General features: G+C 38.6%; 1 protein-coding gene across 5 annotated transcripts; it reads left to right on the plus strand.

Moving 5' to 3' along the window:
* The first annotated feature begins 426 nt into the window (after positions 1 to 426).
* On the plus strand, positions 427 to 24,385 carry LOC103718018 (uncharacterized). 5 transcript variants are annotated; one of them, XM_008806643.6, is made up of 12 exons: positions 431 to 1,000; positions 1,168 to 1,222; positions 2,038 to 2,089; positions 3,055 to 3,150; positions 5,082 to 5,220; positions 13,075 to 13,200; positions 13,335 to 13,388; positions 15,003 to 15,049; positions 15,456 to 15,563; positions 22,745 to 22,796; positions 23,406 to 23,456; positions 23,548 to 24,385. In XM_008806643.6, exons 4-11 carry the CDS (start codon positions 3,055 to 3,057, stop codon positions 23,423 to 23,425), a joined length of 642 nt encoding a protein of 213 aa, XP_008804865.4. In that variant the 5' UTR covers positions 431 to 1,000; positions 1,168 to 1,222; positions 2,038 to 2,089; the 3' UTR covers positions 23,426 to 23,456; positions 23,548 to 24,385. The 5 variants fall into 5 exon arrangements, with proteins under 5 accessions (XP_008804864.4, XP_008804865.4, XP_089786793.1 ...); XM_089930667.1 differs by having other exon boundaries at positions 23,683 to 24,385; XM_089930669.1 differs by having other exon boundaries at positions 23,848 to 24,385.
* Positions 24,386 to 25,052: the final 667 nt, after the last annotated feature.

A 25,052-nucleotide genomic window follows, 5' to 3' on the forward strand; every position in this document is an offset into this window, starting at 1 on the left:
TGAATTGTTAAAGATTGGCTTGGTTGTGTAAATGATTTTTTTGTATGCTTCTTTCTCATGTTTTTAGATGCAAACTATTTTTATGCTTTCTTGTATAATACTATGCAATGTTGCCATTTTATCTGATTAAAAGTACTTTTTTAGTTTATTTATCAAATACATATTAAAGTTTTATAACACTTTAAAAATGTAATTACCAAACAGCAAATAGCTTTTTATAAAAGTTCTATTTTAAAAAATTCTATTTTAAAAAAATTCTACTTTCGAAAGCTTTACTGTCAGCCAAACGGAGCTTAAACCAATCCGCATGGCAAACAAACTAACGTACATGTCCTGGAGATGCCTTGGTTGTCACCTGGGCCGTGGCCTAGGCCCATTGTTCACAAGGCCCACCCTAAGGTGGTGCCCTGCGGAAAACTTCGACCCAGGATGGGGCGAGGGGGAGAAAACCCTGTTCTTTCCGTCCTTTCCGTGCCGGCGCCCCCACCGCCACCGAGCCCTTCCCCTCTCGCCTCTTTCCTCCCTCCACCCCCTATTTTCATCTCACCACAAGCCAGAACCCTTCCGGCACCCCCTCGCCGATCCGCCAGCTTCTCCTCCACCTTTGCCATCTCTCCCACGCTCTCTCTTTCCCACGCTCTCTCTCTCATCTTTTCTTTTTTCTTCCCTTTTTCTCTTATTCCTCTTCTTCTTCTTCTTCTCCCTCCCGAACTCTCTCTCCTGCCAAGCTAAAAAGAAAAGAGAAGAAGAAGGGAAAAGAAACCCTCCCGAACTCTCTCTCCTGCCAAGCTAAAAAGAAAAGAGAAGAAGAAGGGAAAAGAAAGAGAAGGAAAGGCTTTCTCTCTCTTTCTCTCTCTCTTTCCACCCGTGTGTGTGCTAGAGGGTAAAGGGATTTTCCCTCTCACTCTCTCTTGCTCTTTCTCTCTATTTGAGCTAGTCCTAGAGGAGTCTTTAGTGTGCCAGCTCTCACTTCCCACCCTGTGACAGGATACAGAGAAAGGTTAGTGGCGTAAATCCCTTGTTATGATGATAATTAGTGTAGAAACTGAGATTTGAAAATTTTTGAAAATTTTAGGAAGAATTTTGAAATTTTTGGGGATTTTTAGATATTAATTTTAAATTAGTGTGCCACTGATTTGGTACATGCATGTGATTTTGGATTTCTAGGTCTTGAGGAACCCTAGGGAGATGCGTAGATTGCTGGGTCATTGACATCTACAAGGTAACATTTTCACTTTATATTAATTAACTAGAATTAGTTGGAAATTTTCTTGTCATTAAATGATACAAATTATGATGGAAAATTCAATTTAATAGTGAATGAAATCCTTGTAAATATTGTTAATTAATTGATAATGGCAGTTTTGTTATTAAATTGTATGATGGTACCTATTATGATTGAATCAAGAATGTAAAAGCTTGAACATTGCATAATTGATTGTACATTTTAAAGCAGTTTAATAAAGAAAAGAAATGCTCATATATATATATATTTATATGTATCACCTAACTCTCAGCCCTACTGTTTATGGGTCCGGACTTGATTGTATGGTAATCCCTGCCACAAGGGTGATCGTGGTGATATTCTGCCATAGGGATACAGTGTGGCGACCTCGCCACAGGGGTGATTGTGGTGATCCCTGCCACGAGGGACATCGTGGTGACCGCACCACGGGGTAATTGTGGTGATACTTGAGTAGCAGGGGTATAAATGCACCATAGTAAGGGCTGTAGAGCTAAAAGAATTGGATACCGAGGTTCAAGTATATAAATATGAGTATGATTATGATATTGGACACTAATTGGACTCCGATATGCTGTATTGTTTCTTTATCGACATATGATTGAAATGATGACATGTAATTTTGGTGTTTGGCTTTTATTGATAATAAATGATATGAACAATACTTGTAAAGATGTATCATATCCGATGTGATTTAATTGAATTGCATTATTAATACAACTCGAACTAGTTTATAAAGTGTACTTGTTACTTACTGAATTGTGATGCTCATAATCTTCACCTATGTTTTTCAGATCTAAGGTCCAAAGGCTAGACTTGTATTGGCATTTTGGGGAGATATTAGAGGTAAGGCCATTCTTGTTGATAGTAAAACTGGTTTGTTTAGTATATGTATATTATAATATTTCTGGATGATGCATAAATAGCTTAAACACTATAAGTTGGGATTGTAAAAATTTAGAAGAAGAAACTCTATGGTATGACTTGTGTGGCATATATAATATATGTGATATTATGGGTCCATAGTTTAGTTATTATGATATTCACTGCCTCATGTATGTGAATTTTATAATTTTCAGATTATATTGAACTCATTGACAGGTGGACTTGCATGCTTATAGGGTCCGTCTTTGTGAGCATGCGGTGGTTGTTTACGCCCTCGAATAGTGATTCTGGGGTTGAAGGTGTGACATCAAGTCGGTGTTGCGTCTAACAGACATCTATTGACCATCTTCGCAGAACATAAAGCTATCCAAAAAGTTTTTGAAATCTGCCTCCCATCACAGTAGATAAGTCCTTGGGTGTATTTTGAATCAAGATTTGCCGTATCGGTACCGGACCCCGTACTGGTGCCACACTAACATAGTGTTGGTACGGTATGGTATGGAATTTTTTTGGCATATCGAGGGTTGGTACGTCACCGGTACCGTTCAGTTCGATACGTTCAGTACCGTCCGGTTCGGTACGGTATGACATACCATGGTTTCATTATTCTCTAGGGTTTGCTTTTCAGATTTGGCATCAAAGAACACTCTCTATTCTGCTTCATATTTGTTCTCACATGTGCCTTGAGCTCATCTCCATGGTGGAGATTCAATAGATAATAATAACAATCTAGTCATAAGGTTCTCTGCTATTCTGCATTCATATGCATTGCTCTTGTTGTTTCTTTCTTTTTCTTTTTTTTTTTTAATTTAGAAAACATTTTATGTGTTCAGAGGGATGCTGAATTCTTTTTTTTAGTTATACATATTTATTTTCTTGGGCAGATCTTCACACACGGTTGAATTCTTGTTTTCTTCTTCTTACAGATGGCATTTAGAGGCCGTGGTCGGGGTAGAGGTCGGGGTAGAGGTGCACTTTATGACACTCGAATTGCTCACCATGTGCCTTATGATGATTTTCCGGTTAGTTGGACTTATATTCAATGATTCTATTAGGTCATTATTTTCACTAATCTAGTAGCAAAAGCTTACCGAGTTTTTCCACCCTCATGCTCTTAGATTTAATTAAAAAAAGCTTCAATATTCTTCTACGAAAGGGGCTAGGTTATTTTTTAAGAAAATACCTAAATATTATAGCTGGCAACTAATATTTAACCCACTCAATCATGGACAAGTTATGTATACAATGAATCTGGTTCTGCTTCATTGGTCTTCTCATTGCCACTAACCACATTCCCATGTCTCGTCTTTTCTGCTTCAAAAAGAAGTCCTTAATTCTTCCTAATCATCGACCTCACCCTCCTTGATCAGTCTTACTTTTTAATAATCGGATTTGATCTGATGCTATGTGCTAATCGCTTTAACAAGATACGAGTGCAGCCTTTGTTTGTCCCTTATCGTCAGGATACATTGCTGCAATATATGCTGTAGCAAAAGAGAAGTGATCTCTCTCTCTCTTTCTCTCTGTCTCTCTTTCTTACCTCTTATCTCTGGTTCAAAACTTAGGGTTTCATTGATTAACCTCAAGAAGGCCTTAATCAAAGGACCAGGTGTCTAGGGAATTGAATCCGTGTACAGCTGAATTCAACATTTTTATCAGATCTAAGTTGTGTTTGGATAGGCCTGACTTCAGTAAAAGGTTTAAATAGTTTGGGTATGGTTGATCGTTGCCAGACCTAGACCTAGCCTACTTGCATTCTTAAAACCCTTAACGAGAAGGAGCTTCAATGTTGGAGCTTGAAGGAATAAAGTCAAGTATGTTGTTGAAATATGAAACTATCCTTTTTCTAATGTATCAATTGCTTGCAGGTAGATTGGTATCAAGTGCGTTCATTTAAAATTTCAGTAAAAGATTAATAGATCATAGACTATTGAAGGAGGTGTTTAACAACATTCTGCAAGAGGGGTACAAGTAGGAAGCACCATATGGATAGCTTGCAAGTCAAAACTTCTGATCCTCTTTGACGAAGAAGGAAATAAGTTTCTTTTGAATTTATTGTATATTTGGGTCTTCTTTGAGGAAATTCTTAGTGTTGGTTTAGTTGTCCTATTTTAAGTAATAATAATGTTTAATGGTCTTATTTTGGATTTATATTTAGTTTCTGCAATGCTTAGTGGTCTTTCTTATATTTTGTTCCATGGGATACCAAATTATTATTTAGGATCGGTTTTGGGTGTCAAAATTGGAATAACTCATATACATTAAGTGTTTGTGAATGTATGCTGCTATATCAAGGCTTGATAAAAATGAATTACATGGCCAGCCATAACTTTACTCCTTGACTACGTCCATTCCGCCACCTCCCTTCAGATCCTACTCAGAAACAAAGTCTTGGTTTCTTAATTGTTCTTCTGACTGCAAAGGTTGATCTCACTGGACTCCTGAAGTCCGATCTATTACTGCTTCTGCTATATGACAATTATTTCCACCTATAAACCCCTAATTTACCATTGTCACATGAAAGATATCAATAACGTTTCTTAATTTTTCCATCAAGTAGGATATTGATTTTCAAACAGGTTTACCTGGAAAACTAGTCAGGGTTAATAAGTTTTTAATTATTTGCACTCTATAGAAGACTTCCACATACTGAATGCCATTTTAAGATATTCTTAAAGTAGATAGTTGAATAGTTAAATAGTTGGATATTCCTTTTAGTTTCATTGTGTATTAGGATCTGATTTATTTTTGATTGAAGAAAGATGGACTGGCTAGATTTTTCAAATAAAATTTTAGACAAACAGTTGGCCAGAAGATAATGGCTAATACTCAGTCAATCCATCAGAAATTTCTTCTGAAGGATAACATAGGAGGCATGATTTTTTGGAAAACATATAATCTATGCATGATATGGGTCTTAGTGTAGTGCATGATAGTTAATGCTGTTCTGCAGGAAGATGTTAGTTTGCCTGATGCACCTAATATTAGTATTATACCAAATGAGGCAAAAGCACTTATAGCTTCAAAAGTACGGTTGGAGAATTTTTGGAAACACTCTTCCTATTACTTGCAAGAGGCAGCTCCCAAAACAAGTAAGATTATATTTTGAATCTCTTTTTGTTTCTTGCATTCTTTAGCCCATTACTATTTCAATACCAAACTAGTAAACTGTTATGCAATGTAGAAAAAGTATTTAATGTTAGAATTCTCAAATGTGCCTAAAAGTGAGATTTATTGTTATTGTTATCTCACTGTAAATTACGATAAACTATTTTTTGAGGCAACTTAAACCGCAAACATTTTATCGATTCCACAATTTAGTATTATGAAGTAGGAGGAGGTGTACAAGTGCATCATAATGCAAGCATATGGAAGCAATATCTCAAAAAACCATTTAGAATAGGAAGAGAGTGCTCCAGTAATTTTCTTGGGAGATTTTTCTATGCGCTTCAACACCCTAGATTAAGGTATGCTATGCCAGTACTAGGATCCTTACCGGTTGCCTGGTGGTATGGTACGATACGGCATTGTGTCGTTTCATTTTGGGCCTGTGCGGACACAAGCAAAGCTAGCGAGGGAGGGGGAGAGGGAGAAGGAAAAAGAGAAAGAGAGAGAGAGAGAGGTTGGGAGGGAGGGAGGGGGACAGAGGGAGAGGGAGGGGGAGAGGGATGCCAAGACAGGGAGAGAGAGAGAGAAGGCTTTCGAGCCCCTATGTCCTTCAGCCACATGTCAATAGGGCCGATGCCCCCGTTTCAAGTTTCGAAACTGGGGCATTTCTCTTTCTTTTGATTTTTTCTTAAAAGTAATGTCAGCACCAAGGAGATGGGCCCCAAAAAATAGGGGTGGATCCCTTGTTTCGTTTCGAAATTAGGGCTTCACCCCTATTTTTGTGTGGCCAGAGGAGATGGGGGCTCTCCCTCCCTCCCCCCCTCTCTCTCTCTCTCTCTTCCTCTCTTTCCTTTTCCCTCTTCCTCTCCCTTCTTGGTTTTCTCGAACCGAGGGGCATAACCGTGCCGGTCCGCTCTCAGTGCAGTTTGGGATGGTACCACCTTCCATGCCCTAGATAGAAGTTTCCATGTACATATGTACAGACATAGGTACAAGTATGTATGTAAGCATGTAAATTTGTATTTTTGTTTCTCTAAGATAATTTCATTTCATGACTATTATCCAGCTGATTTTCTAGGTACGTAATTTGTTTTTTTGGTTCATCATATAGTTCATTCATTTTTATATAGAACTTGTATTCTATAATGGGCAGGCCTTGATGCAATGGTATGGTTGCTCTATTTTGACCTGGTTGTCATGGGTTTGAAACACAGAAGTAGTTTCTCTGCATGTGGGGATGAGGTTGCATATATTTGACCCTCCCCAAAAACAGTTTCTCTACACGTGGGGATGAGGTTGCGTACATTTAACCCTCTCCAAACCCTGCAAAGATAGGAGCCTCGTGCACTAGGACACCCCATTTTTAGAACTTGTAATTCATGTTTGTTTTGTGATCAGGTTGGTATGCATATCTATATTCTTAACTTGTGAGATATTTTCATTGTTGTTTAACATAAGTGATTGAAGTCACAATAAACCATTTTTACGCACAACTTATGTAGATATTTATTTTTTAAACCGGCAGCCAGGCATGCAAGTGTAATGCAGAAATGTTCTATGGAACAAATGAAGAATACAGGCCATTCTTCTAAGTTTTACGATATGGTTAAAAAGGGTAAACATCTGGTTCTATGAAGCCTTGAAGTGTTAAGGGGTGGTCATATAGCTTAATTCCGAGGAAGTGAAATTGAGGTGTGAGACCTGAGTCCGAGTCAAAATCTGCGAGGTAATTTGGCACAATTGGAGGGACTCCCCTGCCCCTGCGGGGAAACAAATATAGTCCTTCAAGACTGAGGACAATGCACTGATTTGAACTATTAATTTACAAGTAAAAATTGGAAATCATTAGAGGATTTTACTAAGCCATAGAAGGATAATTGGGTAAGTGGTGTGAAGGTGTGGGAATGAATTTTCTGTCAAAGAATGCTAAGAAGGATATCCTAGTACTACTAATAACCACATACAAGCAATTTTTTAACACAATGGTAGACCTCTCGTGTGATAGTTTGTTACGGACTATGCAATATTTCTTAAGCATAGCAAGTTTTTGGCACATTCTTACATACTACATAGAGTCCCTCAGTGTCTTGATTAGTTTCATAGTGCATTCTTTGTTAGTGATTTGCAAGTTTGAGTTCGAGGAAAAAGACACTAACATACTAAATGCAGGCTTATCTGTATAATGTAAAAATAAGGGTTGCAGTGACCCATACTATATTTTATCATGTCTTTTTTGTCTATTTAGAATTGACTTAGTTTTCTTTTATCAACAGATTATGTATAATGCTTGCATTCTTTATAATCCAACCATTAAATCCTATCTATATCAAGTAGGGGTGCAAATGGGTCGGGTCGCCGACCCTAGAGTTGGGCACTGGGCCGGGCCGCCCACGGCCCGGCACGGCCCGGCACGAAGCGGGCCGTTGCTACAGTGCCGGGCCGTGCCTGGCACGGCCCATTTGAGAGGGCCGTGCTGGGTCACAGGGTACTGGCCCGCGGGCCGAGCCTGGCACGGCCCGCTTTGGGCCTGGGCCGGCACGGCCCGTTCTAGGCCCGCGGGCCAAGCACGGCACGGCCCGCGAGCCAGCCCGGCACGGCCCATAAGGGCCTGGGCCGGGCTGGCCCGCGGGCATGGCACGGTCCGGGCCTGGGCCCGGCCCGGCCCAATAAAAATTAATGCTTCATAAATTTCCTAAAAAAATTAATAAATATTGAAAACTAAGGATTTATGAATATAAAGCCACCTTAATGGTGGGGGGTTTGGCATAGACCCCTACCAGTTTATTAATTTAAATCAAAATGGTACATGAAGGAAGGTTTGGACCTTGGTCTGACCTCTAGAATACAATAAGAAACTAAGAAAGGGCCGAGGTTTGGACCTTGGTCTGACCTCCAGAATACAATAAAAATGTACAATTATAAAAAATTAAGAAATCTTACTAATCATCAGTGAATCAGTATTCAGTCTTCAGTCTTCAGTCTTCAGTAGTGTTTGTATCATCATCATCAGAGGATGTTGTATTATGTCCATCTTTATCTTGAAGTCTTGCCTCAGCATCCAACCAATCCTTGAAGCAGAGAAGCATCTCCACCGTTTCGCCCGTCATCCTACTTCTCTTTTCGTCAAGAACACGCCGACCTGCACTAAAAGCGGATTCCGATGCTACCATGGACATCGGCACAGCTAAAATATCGCGTGCAATTGCAGACATAACAGGATATTGATTTCTAACACTCTTCCACCAAGATAATACATCTAGATTCTCTATTTGATTTTCATCATATGCAGACTGAAGATCATTTCGTAAATAAAATTCTAGTTCACTACTTAAAGATGAAGAAGATGAAGAGGAACTTGAAGCATGTGTGTGTCTTCTCTGTGCAATGAATGAAAAAATAGATGACGAACGAGAACTACTAGAAGAAGAAATAGAGGTTTGTATTTGTGTTCTAGATCTACGAATTTTTTATCATATATAGCATAAATATCATAAAGAAGTTGTTTTACCTCATCTTTAGCAGATTCAGAATCTTGATTCATATTTTCAGAATATGCATCAAGTAAAATTAGCACGCCATTTAATTTAACTCTAGGATCAAATACAGCAGCTAAGTTATGCATAGGACATATCTTGTCCCAATACTCATTCCATTTAGATTCCATTAGGTCAATAATAGGCATTAAAACATCATCATATCTATGTTCTGCAAATTTTTGACTAATTATATATGCTTGTTGTAAAAATGAACATGAAGTAGGGTAATAAATACCAGAAAGAACATTGGTAGCATTATAAAAACTAAGCAAAAAATCTTTCAAAATTTTTTCTTTATTCCAATCAGTTTCAGACAATGTAAAGCCTAATCCACGATCATTAATATATGCACTTAATAAGTTTTTATATGGGTATGCATCATGTATCATGCTATATGTGGAGTTCCAACGAGTAATTACATCAAGTTTAAATTTTTTAAAACGTTTACCATGATTTATGCATAATTCCTTAAATTCTTGAAGTCTTGATCTTGAAGCATGAATAAAAGAAACTGTATTTCTAATTTTTGAAATCACATCTTGAATCATGCCCATGCCAGCTTGAACAGAAAGATTTAAGATATGACATGCACATCTAATATGCAGTAAATTTCCATCTAATATGGGATGCAATGAGTCTTTTAATAATGCAACAGCAGAATTATTATTAGATGCATTATCAAAAGTAATAGACATAATTTTATCATTAATATTATATGAACATGCAGTTTGATAAATAATATTTGAAATTTGTTGCCCAGAATGTGGAAAATCAAAAGCACGAAAAGCAAGAATACGTTTATTTAATTGCCAATCATTATCAATATAATGAGCAGTAATGGCAATAAAACAATTACTACCTACAGATGCTGACCAAATATCAGAAGTTAATGAAATTTTTACATTTAAAGTAGAAAGTGTTTTAATTAAATTTTGTTTCATTGCTAAAAAGTTGGTCATAGCTACTCTTCTAAATGTACGCCTACTAGTTCTTTTGTAAGCAGGTTGTAGGTTTAATTGAACATATTCTTCAAAATTAAAAGATTCACATAAACTAAAAGGTAATTCATCCTTAACTATCCATTTTACAAGTGCTTTTCTTTGATTTTCATGATTATATGCAAAATTACCTACAAGTAATCCCCCTTGTATATTAAGGGTACTTTGAGTTTGAGCATGAGAATCATGCATCCTATGACTCTCTTGATGTCTTTTTAAATGCCCTGTTCCCCCACTACTACTACAACTATAAAGTTTGGCACATTTTTTACATCTAGCTTTCCAGACTCCATCAACCATAACTCTATCAAATTCATTCCATACAGCACTAGTCCTCTTACGAGAAGAGGTTTGATCTTCACTCGGTTCACCAGTTCTAGAGGAACTAGGAACATGGGGTTGGGGATTAGTTTCTTCTCCCTCAGAAACAGGAATGCCAAACTGACTTTCCTCAAAAGATGACATATCTATGATTAATTCAAAAAATAAAAACTAATCGCAAGGAGGAAATGAGTAGAGGGTCGGAGGGCAGAGGCAGAGCCGAGATTCCGAGCTTCCTCTTGTGCTCTCAACAGAAGCGACCTTCTCTTCTCAACAGGAACCTCCTCTTGTGTAGCACTTGAACAAACTAAAAATTAAATTGCTAGAAGAGCACTTTAGAAGAGAGAAATAATAGCAGTAGAGAAGGAGAGAATGAGAGGTTTGGTGTGGTGAGAATGAGGGAGGAATGGGCTATTTATTGAAGCCCAAAATTTTTTTTTCCCAAAATACCCCTCAATTCAGCCGTTATTGGACTGTTGGGAGGGGTAAAATGGACTTTTTCCCGAAAATAGCCGTTGGAAACGGCTATTTTCCTCCCCCCTCTCCAGAGGGGCCGTGCCGGCACGGCCCGTCTGGAGCCGTTGCGGGCCGTGCCAGGCACGGCCCGTTTGAAGCCGTTGCGGGCCGTGCCTGGCACGGCCCGTTTACGCCCGTTACAGGCCGTGCCTGGCACGGCCCGTGGCGTGCCGTGCCCGGCACGGCCCGCCAATAGACGGGCCTGGGGCCGGGCCGGGCTGGCGTTCCGTGCTGGACGGGCCGTGCCAGGCACGGCCCGTTTAGTCCTTTGGCCCGGCCGGCCCGGCCCGTTGCCCAACACTAGCCGACCCGAGGTCCCCGACCCGACCCCAACCCAACCCAGTTTCTTGTTCGGTCCTAATTTTAGATCCAGACTCGACCCATTTGAAGATCGGGTTGGGTCTATGGCTACAATTTTTGACCCAATGGATTATTCATGTCGGGTCGAGTTCATATATAACCCAGACCCGACCAAAAAATTTGGGTTCGGTTTAGGTCCTAGGTTTAGGTTCAGATTCGGGACGGCGCCAACGCCAGAGCAGAAGAGAACGATGTCGTAGCCTTTGGCGTGGCCCGTGACCTTGTCAACGACAACGTTGCAGTCCTTGATGGGTCTGTAAGGATCGAAGGCCTGGGGAGGGTCTTGCATGTGGCGTCCCAGCCGAGGCCGTGGACGAAAATCTTGTAGTGGGAGACATCGCGGTTAGCGACAACGTGGATGCGAGCAAGGAGGTCCGAGTCAGCAGCGGCGACGTCGAGGAGAAAGCCGATGAGCTGGTCCTTGGTGTAGGGCTCCAGGAGGCGATGGAGGCGGTCGGGGGTGGGCAGGCCAGAGGAGTTGTCATCAGAGACCCCATTGCCACCTTGGCCTCCGGAGGCGCTGCTGCTTTCGGCTCCGAAGAGGATGAGGTCATGGTCGTGGGCGGTGGCGGGGTGGTTCTGCTTCTTCTTGGGCTTGAGGCCAAGCTTGCGCCTCTTGTTGTTTCGCTTGTTACGAACCTTCTTTGCATTCGACTTTCCCATGGCTGGATGGGTTCGAGAGAGAGTTAGGGTTAGGGTTAGGGTTTTGGAGACAAAGGTGGGGGAGGGAAGGAGAGGGGAAACAAGGATGATTCGATTAGCGTTCGTAAAATGGGGGGCTAATCTGAAGGGCTTGCGAGAAGAGTTGGAGCGACTTGGGCCTCGGTACTCGTTAGTCCTCACGAAATAGGACTGTCAGAGCGATTTTTTCTGCGGGCTGCGGCTTGTGGGCCCAAATGGGTAATCTGGGTTTGGGTCGGATCGGGTCGTTGGGTAAACGATCCAAAATTTACCCAAAAAACAACGGGTCAGGTCCGGTCCGGGTCGGGTCGAGATTTGGTAAACCCAGACCTGATCTGAAAAATAGAACGGGTCCAATTTTAGAACCCGACCGGCCCCACGGGTCCTCTAAAATGGGTCGGGTCGGGTCGGGTCATGGGTCAACCCGACCTATTTGCAATCTTAATATCAAGTATCTATCAATTTATACAATGTCAGCTTGTTAGATTTTAATAAAAATCTAAGTCAAAATCTTGTGTTTGATTTTAAATTCCAACTTCTATTTGGTATTTTCAGGACATGGTGTAGGGGGAGCGGTAAAAAGGTCCCATATGGACAATAAATGCCTGGGAATTAATAAAAATATCTGCTCCATTTTGTTAATTATGTGTCACCACTGTCATCATCACTTAAGCCTTATCAAACTAAATTGGCCTTTTTCTATTTGTTTGTCATCAATTCTAAGTTCAGGAGGCTCCATTGAAGGACCGGGCAGATTTATACAACCAAGTATGACTGTCAACCTGATGTCAGCCCTCTAAGAATTTGTGTTGAGTTCATGACCAAGGCACCATTAGGTAAGAGGACTTGCCATTAATCCTAGAAGGCTAGTCCTTGAGTAGGTAGGTGTATCTTATTGCTTGTGATTTAAGCTCAAGCAACTAGGCATTAATGTTTTGCTGGACTTGGAAAGCCTAAATACAGAGCAATGATGACAGGACTGATGTAGGGAACTGATTTCTTTTGCTCTTGACAAAGTTTGGTGGTTTTGTGTATGTGTGAGCGAGAGATATAGAGATTGGTAAACTAATTTTGTACTGATTCTTTGTTGCATTGCAACCTTTTTACGGTGCACTTATTTTTTGGGTCTTTCTAATGTTTCTTATACTTTTGTGAATTCAAATCCTCTGTTGTTATCATGTCTGCTTGGTTTTACTTACAATTGATCTCATGTGAGTGTTCCAGCTGAATTACATAATCAGTTTGCTGGTATTGTTAGCATATAAAAAACCTATTTCACATCATCTGACCCACTTGTCATGATCTTTGGCACTTTAGATTATTATTATAATATTGCTGTTACTTGTTTATCCATATCGCTTTTGCATATTTTTCTTGTCATTTCTGTTGACGTCTTATTTATCCTGGTGTTTTTATTTGTTGTCAGAAAGCCAACATGCAGAGATAGAGCGGTTTTCTGACAGGTTCAAGACAACGAAGCATTCAAAACGTGAATCTCTTGTGGATTATCTAAAACTAACTCCTTCAAATTTCCCTCCTGAACTAATTCATGGTGGGTGATCTGTGTGCCCTCCATTTATGTAGTTGACTGTAAAAAGTTGTGATTTTATTTGGAAGAACAATTAATGTTCTTATTTTTAATAACTCATCTTTCAAGATTAATTAGTGATATGGTCATAATTTCAGGTTCAAGAAGAGTGCAACATGATAGTAAGAGATTGCGATGGGATCATGATTCAGGTTTGATGAAAATTAATAGCCTTGAAGATGTTGTCCCTTCACTTTCATATTTTTGCTGCAATGTTTTTGTATGTGCATTCTGTGAAGGTTTTGAATAGGTGTTTAATTCTAGTATAATGTCTTGCAGTCAAACTTAGCCCTATATCACGCTGATTCATCGATCATATATTATGTCTAACGCAAGTTGATATATATATTTATTGCAGATGATCTTTAGGTGATGTTAGCTACTTCTTTTTAATTTTTTTTATTAAAATAGGTGCAATTTTAATTTTATGTAGCTCTTTAGGTGCATTTTTTACTAATTTTAGTTTCTTGATAAAATATAATATCTTTATTAGGCATTTGTGTACCTTATCATGAGTTATGAAGTAGGCGAGCACTTAAATCCCCTGCTATAATGTAGAATGTGATTATTCTAAGTCTTTAAGTACTATTTGTTGCCGCCACATTTTGATTGATATACAACTTCATAGGGTGGGCTTGGGGCAATGGTAAGATTGCTTTATTGTGACCTAGGTGTCATTGGTTCGAAATACGGAAACAATCTTTCCGCATGTAGAGGTAAGACTGTGTATATTTGACCCTCCCTAGATCTCGAAGTAATGGGAGTTTCATGCATTGGGACACCCTGTAACTTCATTTCCACCGTGTCAGCGAGATTACTTGAAACATAAATAACCTACTTAATTTATTGTCAAACAAAAAGATTTGAGCTTGCTGTTTTGAATCACAAGGAGGCCAACTTTATTAGTGGACTTTAGGAGCATAAATTGGCATTGGGATGCACTTCATGCATATTTTGCTATCGAATACAATAATTGTTGAAGGTTGCTTCCAAGGTTCACCATTTTGTTATCGGTTTCTGTACCAGTACCATTTTATTACAGTGTCAGTACGCTTGGTATGATATCTGGTTCGCCGTACCGAGTGTCGGTACATCCCTTTGTAACGCATACCAGTTCGATATCGTTACGGTAAAGCACAGTCGGTACGCGCTGATACGGACTGGTACAGCTTGGTTGTTTCCTACATCGTATTTATCATTTCGTAATCACTTGAATGCTGTTGATTCAAGTATATTAGTGGCGTGAAATCATTGTTATTCCTAACTGGGCCTAGATGTTTGTGTTATTCGGATTGAGATATCTTATACAATAAGTTGTTGATGATGACAAATTGCTATTTGGATTTTCTTGAGCTGTTTTGGTTGCATACTATTTAAAAATTTACTTGTGCCTCTCTTTTTGAAATTCTTGTGTAACAATAATTAGTCAATGCCTTAAAGGTGTGTGTACTTTCAAAGTTGAACTCCATGGTATGTGCAGGTTGATTTTGACTCCATCCAAATGTGTTGTTAAATTCTGTTACTTTTCTTCTTTGTATTTTATTGTTTAACATTATTGAGTTATGGTACCTTCTTCCCCTTCTTTTGTGCACTGTCATTTAATTTGTTGGATTTCATGATGTAGAATATTCATGTTACTTTAGTATTCTTTTTCTACGTTGTCCTTGTCTGTTAATCGTAACTGAATGGAATAATATTGCAGGCAACTAGTTTTTGATATCATATTAAAATTGTTCTTACTTGGATTTTTGTGCTTTACTATACAGATGAACGATTGTTTGATGATTTTGCAAAGCTTGAAGAGACATACAAGGCAAGTAGCAGCATTTCTTAATATAATCTTTTGCTTCATTTACACAATTTAAGTATATGATATCTTGCGACAAGTTTTGTTTTAATATGTTTGAGTTGTACTTTGGAAAGTGGCTAGCCCTATAATTAATTATTTTACTACCTCATTGTGCTGCCAAAAATAACTTTCCTCAATTTCTTATTGAATATTTTGCAAGTTTTTGTCTTTACTTTCTTCTTATAGATGTGGGTTAGAGGACATATGCTGGTAAAAAAGTGGAGCTCTGTCACAAATGCTCAGTGTTTCAAGAACTACTTTTGGCAAATTAATTATGGACTTGCCCGCTTTTTTCTCTTTTTTCTTCCTTTGTACCTGCAATTTATCTTTTTTTACTTTTTGTTTTAAAAATGCTTGCTGCAATTATCAGGGAAGAGATGAGAATGTGGTACAGGAGAAAAAAGGTGATAGTGAAGAAGAGGAAGATGCAGAAAAAGAGGTGGAAGAAGAAAGCACTGATGATGATGACTATAATCAGGTTAGTATGTCAGACAATGACTTTGCTGTTCTATAGTCTGTGTTACTGTCTATAAGTTGTTTATGAACTTTAATGAAAAAACTTGCAAATGATTCCTTCTACACTCACACACGTACATTGATTGTTTTATTTTGTCTATTTTTTGTTCTATACATTTAAAATAATTCTCATGTAACAGACAATGTAGAGGATGGATGGATGTTAGGTGGGGCTAGATGGGGCAACTATTTGGCTTGACCATGTACCCTATGTTCGCCTAAGGAGAGTTAGTGGAGGTGGATTTTTAGTGGGCTCTCTCTTTCTCTCTCTCTCTCTCTCTCTCTCCAATAACCCTTGCTTCTCTCTCTATCTCCATTCATCATGATATCCCTCATCATGCCTCCAGCGACTCTCTCTACCTCTCCTCTCATCACCGCCTCATCATAGCCTCCTCTGTTAACGTGCCTCTCTCCACCCCTCTCCATCACTGTGGCTCTCTCTTTCTTCCCTATCGCTGCCATCCGTTGGTGCCCTGGTTCCCTCTCTCTGGCTCGAGAACCCATCTGCTATGGACATTGAGGATCCCAGCACCCTATAAATTAGGGATCACCTCCAAGCAAAGAGATCACATCTTGAGTGGTGGATCTGCACATCCAGATAAGTGAACAACTATGCTTTTTATAGAATTTTGTCATAAAAAAGAGAATACATAGAAGAATATGTTGCATTCTAATCCCAAAATATATGTGATGGGGATGGATTTCGAGTCTACACATGGTGAACAAAAATAATATTCGAGCCTTTGGATTGTCTTGGATTACCTAGAACCATGATGGGAGCTTTGCGCATATTATCAGCAATATTGGAGTTTGGCAAGTTTTGGGTCTTAGCATCATTTTTTATTTTAATTATTTTTTTTCTGTTTTAGTTAATGTTCTATTTAGTATAGTGTGAAAAGGATTGAATTTAAGTGACTAGTTTAGTCACATGCCTTACTAAAGAGTTAAAAGTGCATTTTAGGAATTAAATAGTGGCGGATTACTGTTCACGGTAGCATGAACAGAAATGCTACAAATCGTAGCTTTTAAGGCCTCTTTATTTTAGGGTTCTTTTTTGACATTGTATGCAGAATTTTTCTTCAATGAAATTAAGGTTCTCTTACTCTTCTCTTTAAGTGTGTGAGTTCATGGATTATGGCTATGGAGGCCCTAGGGAGTCATTTACAACCGAATTGGTGGGATATCGAATTGTTTTATCTCCTTCGTTCTCTGTAATATCTTCTTGCTGTTTTTCTGTTTTCTTTCGTTTCTTTTCTTTTCTTTGCTTATGCCATATTATAGTCTAAAGTAAACATCCTTCTGTCTAAGATCTGCCGTATCGGTATCAGATTCTATACCAATTTCATCCTATTACAGTGTCGTTACGCTTGGTATGGTACCTGGTTCAGCATACCAAGTGTCGTTACGCTCTGTACCATGTGCCTGTTCAGTACCGGTATAGTACGGTATAGTCGGGTATGCATCGGTACCCATCGGTACGGCAAATCTTGCTTGTACCCTTGTTGCTGTTCCCTCATAGCAATCACTCTACAATCAACAATCAGCATCTATTTCAGACCTTGATTTATCCAAAGCATGATCTGTATGAATCCAATCAGATCTGCAACTTCTACAGATCTGTCAACCTCTTGCTTTGGTTCTGGAAAACCTTGTAATAAATCAGCAAATCCTAAACCTAGCCCTTAGAGGGCATCGATTCCTATTACAACTAAGAAGGCCTTGGATCTTGGATTATCATACATGATCTACAAGCAAGAAATGGGAACAGATTGGATCTGGACAACAATTGTAGCGTATCATCTAGGCTATGAAAAACCATTGCTTTGCATCCTTCAAAGAATTCTGGTAGCTTTCAATACTTTTGTTGCAAGATCATATGCATTATTTGTGAAAAGCTATTGCCCTAATGTGATTTCAACTAATCCTATGAGATGGGGTGTCCCGGTTTCTCCATGGAATAGGATGCCCTGCTGTCCCATCCCATCCTAATGGCGGTCCCGATACATGCCCTCCGGCTCTCTCCTCTTCTTCTTTCCTTTCTTTCTTTTTCTTCTTTCATTCCTTCCTTCCTTCCTTTCTTTTTCTTCTACCTTCTTTTCTTTCCTTTTTCTTCATCTTTTTCTTTCCTTTCTTCCTTCTATCCTTTCTTTCTTTCTTTCTTTTTCTTCTCCCTTTTCTTTCTTTCATTTTTCTTCTTCTTTCCTTTCACTATTTCCTTTTCTTCATATTTTGTTCCTTTCTTTCTTTCCTCTTTCTTCTTGTCTCCCAATGTAGATGGGTTTCAGAGTCCCGACCTCGTCCTGGTCTTGTTTTCTTATAAGAACAGGATGGGACTGCTGGGGTGCCTCTGTCCCGCCGGGATTTTGATTTCAACAAGTGGCATTTAGGCATCTATATCAAGCATATTCTTTGCATTAGAATAGCTTGTAAATTGAGTCCTAAGCTTGGTAGTTTCTTAATTTTAATTTCGGATTGTTGTTTAGTATTGCATAGCATCATATTTTCAGATATTTACATCCATATCATTTAGTTTATATATATTTAGTTTATATATATATCATTGTTGTTTCTTAATTTTAATTTCGGATTGTTGTTCCCTAGGGTTGTCTTGTATCAAATTTTCATATCAAGGTATTCATTAAGCTACCATGTTCTCTTATTGTGGCTGATCCAATTTTAGAAGCATATTTGATTATGAACATGTCCTTGATGAAGGTTTCACTAGAGATGTTGAACCACACGAATTTGTGGATTGGGTCATAGATTGATACGATATGGCTGACCAAATTTAAGTCTGCTTCGCCAAGACAAAACTATAAGGTCGAGCCTACATGTGGTGGAGAGGCATAGAAAATAAGGGGATTCGTCGAGGTCATGCTCCTATTGTTAGTTGGGAAGTGATAAAGAAATCATTTAAGGAAATGTATTTGTCGACCTACCACAAAAAACTTCTGTTGTTAAACATCAGAAAAAATATGGCCAACCTATTTCTAAAATGACTCCAAGAGAAGAATTTGGAAAAAGTAGAAAAAATGTCTCAGTTTTCAATAAACAAGTTGGTGAAAGATCTTGGTTGTGCGCTAGAAGGCTTGCAAAAATGCAATGCAAACAAATATGTCAAGCACCTCATGTTTAAGAGTATTGTCAGACATGTCTCAATTAAAAACCATATCAAAGTACCTTCAGATCAAATCGGGATACAAGGTAATAAAGACAGCATCAAATCCTTCCATGTGGCAGTGGAACTGAAAGAAGAGGCAAAGGAGTTATCTAAAGAATTTCATAATGAACAAGATCCTAAAGACAGTGGAACAAAAGATTGTCATGGAAGAAGCTTACCAAGCTTCCCATTTTAAGGAATATTTTAATGAAGTAAATGATAATGAGGTTATAAACTTTAAAGATTCTACTATGATGTTAGAAGAAAAGGTGACACCTGTTGCTGATCCATCAGAAGAAGGCTGTTTGGATGCTGAATTTCCTAAAGAACTAATGATCCTCATAAATTTAATGGACAGATCGCCTACAAGTTCTGTCAAACCTTGGAGAAGTAGTCACCTTACAAGAAGTACATGCAGATTATGGCATTTTTGTTTAATGTAACATTGTGAAGAGCAAGGCTAACATGAAAGCTAATGAAACTTGGGCTGATTCAAAGCAGGTCAAGATTTACTTTATCAAGAACAAATATGTTTGATTAGATGACGTCAATTGGAGTTTAAAACCTACTCATGATGTCACATGACATCCAGTAGTTGGTATCCATCACTAGTTATCATTGAGATGAGGAATCAATAAAAGTAGCTTCAAATTTGACCTCACTTCAGGCGAGTTTGTCCACAACAAGGTTTGCCTTATCGGTAGGTACTGTATCGGACGTACCATACCGTACCGGTACGTAGACTTGTACCATACCGACACTCATATACCTCGCCATCTTGTACCATACCGCATACTGATACTGTAATAGAATGGTACTAGTATGAGGTCCGGTGCCGAAATGGTGAATGTTGGTCCATAGAGTGGAAGTGAATGACGAAGATCGAAAACATGTTATGGTGCATTGAAGCAAAGTTCACCGTCTCGGTACCGGTGTCGGTATGGTATGGGGCGGGACTTTTTTGGTGTACTGAGTGTCGTTATACCATCCGTACTGGATACTAGTTTCGAACCGGTATGGTACGGTATGCCCTGTACAGTCTGGTTTAGGCTGGTACGACGAACCATGTATTGAAGTGCTGCAACATGGGATTTTTCTTAGATATAATTATAGTTATCATTTTTCTATTTTTTATTTTCAGTTATTTTTAGATTTTAGTACATCTTTTAGAATCGAAGGTCAAGATTAAGAGATGTCATATTTTAATTGTTAGCTTGACAAGACCTATTTACTGTAGCAGTACTTTTCATGACACTGTTCATGCTACAGTGAACAATAACCCTACCTTATTAGGGGCAGATTTGGGACTTAAAAATAGAGTCGAATTACGATTTCTTTTTTGTTTTATAGAAGGGACTCTTATGTAGATTATGAATGGAAGAATGGAGTCTTTGGTTTTCTTTACTCTTGTGGTATGATTTTGCAATGGAGGTGTATGGCCTTCAAACCATAGGTGGGATCTCAACGTCCTGGAGCGAGTCCGGTATTATTTTTTCTCTCCTTTCACTACTTATACTAACTTTAGTTTTATCCTGTTCATTATTTTCTCTAGCCTCTTTGTTCTATTATCGCTGCTGACCCTTGTAGCTTGCAAACTGAATAACACAGCTATTCCTTTGCCATTGTGCCACTGCTAGCCATTGATGGAAGGCCAACAACCACCTCTTAGGGTCTATTTTCAGGTCAGATTAAGGCTGTTGTCATAACAGGCCTAGTTCTGGTACGAGCCTACCAACCTTCCATCACAACCTATAGACAATCCCTGCAAACCCTAACCTTGCTGCTTCCAACACCATTAGTTTTTCAGATATATAGTATTACAGAATCATATCTACTGTTACCATCTTTCTTGTTTCTTCTTTAATCTATCCTTATGATCCACCAACATATCCCTCTTTCTAGCCAAAAATACAGCTAATTGCTTTGTTGTATTAACCCAAAACTTACTACTTAGGGCCTGTTTGGATGGTCGGGCTGAAAATCCTAAAGGATTCATGGATTGTGCCAGTACAACTAGCAAGATCATAGGATTACAGGTTGGTCTATTTTTCTTCCTATGGGATTCGGGCCGGCCCACTCCAAAGTTATTCCTAGGTATTTATGAATATAAACCAAGATCAAACTATAATCCTATGATCATGCTAGTTGTACTGGCACAATCTACGAATTCTATAGGATTTTCTGCCCAATCATTCAAACAAGCTCTAAGTCGGAATTTCCAGTAACCTATAGGTTTAACCCTTGCTCCCCTAGATCTGATATACTTCTACTGTCTAGACTCTTACCTTGGTTTGGTTAGGTTGCATGGCCTTCCTAAGACCAATGTCTTAGATAGGGATGAAAAGTTCATGACCTATTTCTAGAAAAAACTCTGGAAAATGTTCAACATGACACTCCACTACTGCATGCCATCCCTAGACTGAACGGGAAGACAGAGGTGGTAAATGAGTAGAGGAGATCGTCTAAGATGTCTTATAGTGGATCATGTGTCTGTTTGGAATTAGGTGCTTCCCGTGGCAGAACTTACTACAGCTCCTTCAATCGGTCTACAAGTCAAACTCCATCTGACATTGTCCCGGGTTTCCAGCATAGGGTACCTGTAGATCTAATTCCCCTACCTGTTGCATCTAGAAATAGTGATTTAGCATATTCATTTGCACATCATATGTATGATTTGCTTGCTGAAATTCACTATAAAAAAGCATTGAGCAATGAAACCTACAAATCTGCAGCAGATGTACATCGTAAGTACTGAGAGTTTGTAGAGGCAGACATGGTGATCGTTTGAGACCATTCGGAGAGGTTTGCCCCCAGGAACCTTTGAGAAACTGCATGCCAGAAGGATAGGTTGCAAAGAATTGATGTAAATGCTTATGGTTTGGATCTTTCTAAAGACATGGGTGTCTACACTCTTCTGGGTGCCTGCAGATATACCTTTTGAGCCTTTTCCCTGCCTTTCCGATTACTTCTACTGCTGCATCTTCTATATCTCCAAGAGATTCGGTGTCTACACTCCCATAGCTTCCCACTCCATCTCTCCCACCATTGGGGATGAAGGAGGATGAGCTTGAAGACATCATGGATGAGTAGATAGTTTCTACCAGCACTTGTGTATTTCAGAAATACTTGGTCAAGTGGAGAGGATGCCTAGATTCAGACAGCACATGGATTGAAGTTGATGAGCCACCAAGGCTTAACATGGAGTTGCTTGGGAGAAACTGCAGCCTTTATTTGTGGGAGGCGAATTTTTTGAAGCCACAGAGAGTTGATGGGGATTGGGATGGATTTTGAGTACCCATAAGGCGCGCAAAGAAACATCCGAGCCTTTGAATTGACTTCAATGACCTGGTGCTGCAACAAGAGCTTCACATATATCATCACTATTATTGGAGTTTGTTGAGCTTTTGGTCTAAATGTCATTTGTTTTTTATTTTAATTATCCTTTCTGTTTTAGCGCATGTTTTGTTTGGTATAGCATGAAAAATGCTGAATTTGAGAGACTAGTTTAGTCACGTGTTATTAAAGAGTCAAGAAATAATTAAATAAGGGATGGTACGTTACCATTTACAACAGTATAGTGTGAACAATAATGCTATAGTGCCTTTTTAAGGCCTCTCTGTTTTAGGATATTTTATGGATGTTATATGCAAAATTTTTCATTAACGAAATCAAGGTTCTCTTTCTTCTTTCTGTGTGTGAGGCATGGAATATGGGTGCGAGTCCTTAGGTAGTGATTCCCAACCAAATAGGTGTGAGATCGGTTTTCTTTATCTTCTTCTTTCTTCTAGATGGTATCTACTGGCCATGTTTCTGTTTTCTTTTTCTTTTCTTTGTTTCTACCATATCACAACCTAAAGCAAACACACTTCTAATTCCTCATAGCAGGCATTTTACAGCTGGCTAGCATGCTAGCATGCATGTAATATCTTTCCTTTGCATGGCTTGAAGAGCATAAGTCTGACTCTTTCACTATTGTTTTACAGAACATAGATTTTGACGATGATGAAGATGATTGGAACATGGAAGAACAGGAACGTAAGTGTCGTGTGATAGCCATATTTCTTTTCCTGAATTGATTGCAAGAACTCCTTTAAGACATGATTTTGTTTTCCTCACCTTCAAAAGCAGTACTCCTAGTATAGCAGAAACTCCACTCCAGTCCTTTTAGCTCCAGTTACAATGTATTTACAAAAATACTCCTTGTTAAAGTGATGTATGCAATCCTCTCTTTTTTCTCTCTTTCCCTTTTCGGATCATCAGCTTTTTCTGATTCCTTTCTTGAAAATTGCTTCACCACATTTATCTCTCTTCCTCTTTTTAATGAAAACTTGCTCTTTTTTCTTTTCTTTTTTCTTTTCTTTTCTTTGTTTCTTTTACACTTAATACGTAGAAAACATGTGTCACATGTGCTAAATAGTGGTCTGAGTAAAGCTTATAAGGATGGGCAATTCTCTATTAAGGTTTTATAAATTGCTAAATAGAATAGGTGGGGAGTCCTGTATTTTATCAGATATCTGAGCTTGAGTTGACTTATTGTGCTAAAATATTTCCCTGTCCTTTATTTATTTATTTATTTATTATTTGACTGAAAATTGTTATTCAATTGAATAATTCTACAAAGTCTGGCTTTTCCTGATGTCTCAGATGAAGATACGTATGAGTAAGGGGCATATTATGCAACTGGATGTTGGGACGGTGCGTAATTTCAGATCATCTTTTTCTTTTTTTTTGACCCTTCTTTTTTCGAATAAATGGTTATTTCTTTCGGTTATGTGTAATTTGTCAGCTAAAGAAGTGGGATTATTCTTTTGATGTATCATGTCATCAGGCTCAAATGTGTAAATTTCTACTTATTATCATTTTTGAAGGATAAGTTAATTCACCTTGGAAAAAATGTAATTTTAACTATTCCATTGGTCAGCTAATCAAGAGTGTGCATGTAATCTGGTTTTGCCTGGGGAGGTCTTCTTTCTCCGCCTCTCTCTTTCCTTGTGACTGCTGACTGTTACAATAAAATATTAAGGCACAGGCCTCCGCACCTGGAAGATCTTATCAGGCCAATAAGAACTTTCAGCATCTAAAACAGGTTCCAAATGCTTCAGAAGTGCGATCAATTCATGGAATTCCTCAGTGCAAACCATTAAAGCTTCAACTTAGTTGCGATTGAGTTCATGGTTCTACCAAACAAGAAAGTGGTCTGATGCTGATGTGCTTCCAACTTCATGTTCCTGGTTACTGTAGCAGTTGGATAACTAAATGTTATTATGAAGTTTGCATGAGATGTCAGCGATGAACTTTTGCAGAGACATAAATCCACAGGGACTAGACCATATTTTAGAGATTATGGCCAAAATGGTCTTATGGTGTGTGTTAAGTAGCATTGCAAGCCAAGATGGAGAACAATTGGTTGTCTATATTGCAGAAGCCATATGTTGTTAAGCTTTCTTTATTAGAGTTTCTTGTTCCATTTTGTGAAACTATAGAGATAAGAAATTTGACAGGATGAATAGTTGACACTTCGGTATTAACTTAGGGATTGACTCTTTATCTCATTGACGCCGTGTTGGCAAATGCCTGTATTGCATTGGATTGCTTGTATACGTAATAACATTCTGCCTAAATAACTAGGAAGATCTTTAAGCATATACAATAACAATGCTTTAGATAGATTTGTTGCACCATGAAGACAGACAATTGAGTGGGTGAACCAAACTCACTTGGCGGAGTGGAGCTAGGAAGGTTTCTTGCTGCAGTACAGTAAGCATGCATCATGGTATCGGAGATACTTCATTGGAGAAGTATTAAATTTTATGTTTTACATGAAAATACATTTTAAATTACAGAATTGGTTCTGTTGTGCTAAGGACCATGATGAGGGCAATGATAGAAGTACAAAATCTTTGAAGGAAAACTTTTATTTCACTGTTTGAAGGCGTGGTAACCATGCAATACAAAGAATTTCAAAAGGTAATAATTCTAAAAGAAATGTGCTCGGTGCATGCACTTAAAAATGTGTGTGCGTGCGTGCCGAAATATAAAAATGTAACATTTATGGCTTTCTAAATATGGAGCAGTCAGTGAAATCAAATAGGAAATCAAATATTATTATTTATTTTGCAGTTCTTAAGAGCTTAACCAGAGCTACTCAATTGTTACAATTTGTGCCACTCATAACTAGGAAAATGTGATGTATCTTGGTAAGTTCTGGTTGCGGGCTTCCAATAACATTTCTGATTTTGATATGAAGCATCAAAGATTTGTCATGCATCAAGAACCTTGTGCTTTACGGCA

This window comes from Phoenix dactylifera, chromosome 5 (genome assembly GCF_051530095.1).
Source record: "Phoenix dactylifera cultivar Ajwa chromosome 5, Ajwa_hap1_PhDact_Kaust_v1.1, whole genome shotgun sequence".
Classification (NCBI taxonomy): Eukaryota; Viridiplantae; Streptophyta; class Magnoliopsida; order Arecales; family Arecaceae; genus Phoenix; species Phoenix dactylifera.

Excerpts from the sequence above, each read along its gene's own strand:
- LOC103718018 (XM_008806642.6), top strand. The coding sequence starts at position 3,055 with ATGGCATTTAGAGGCCGTGGTCGGGGTAGAGGTCGGGGTAGAGGTGCA. Across the intron at positions 13,201-13,334 it reads CCCTCCTGAACTAATTCATG|GTTCAAGAAGAGTGCAACAT; the intron begins GTGGGTGATCTG and ends TCATAATTTCAG. Across the intron at positions 13,389-15,002 it reads GCGATGGGATCATGATTCAG|ATGAACGATTGTTTGATGAT; the intron begins GTTTGATGAAAA and ends TTTACTATACAG.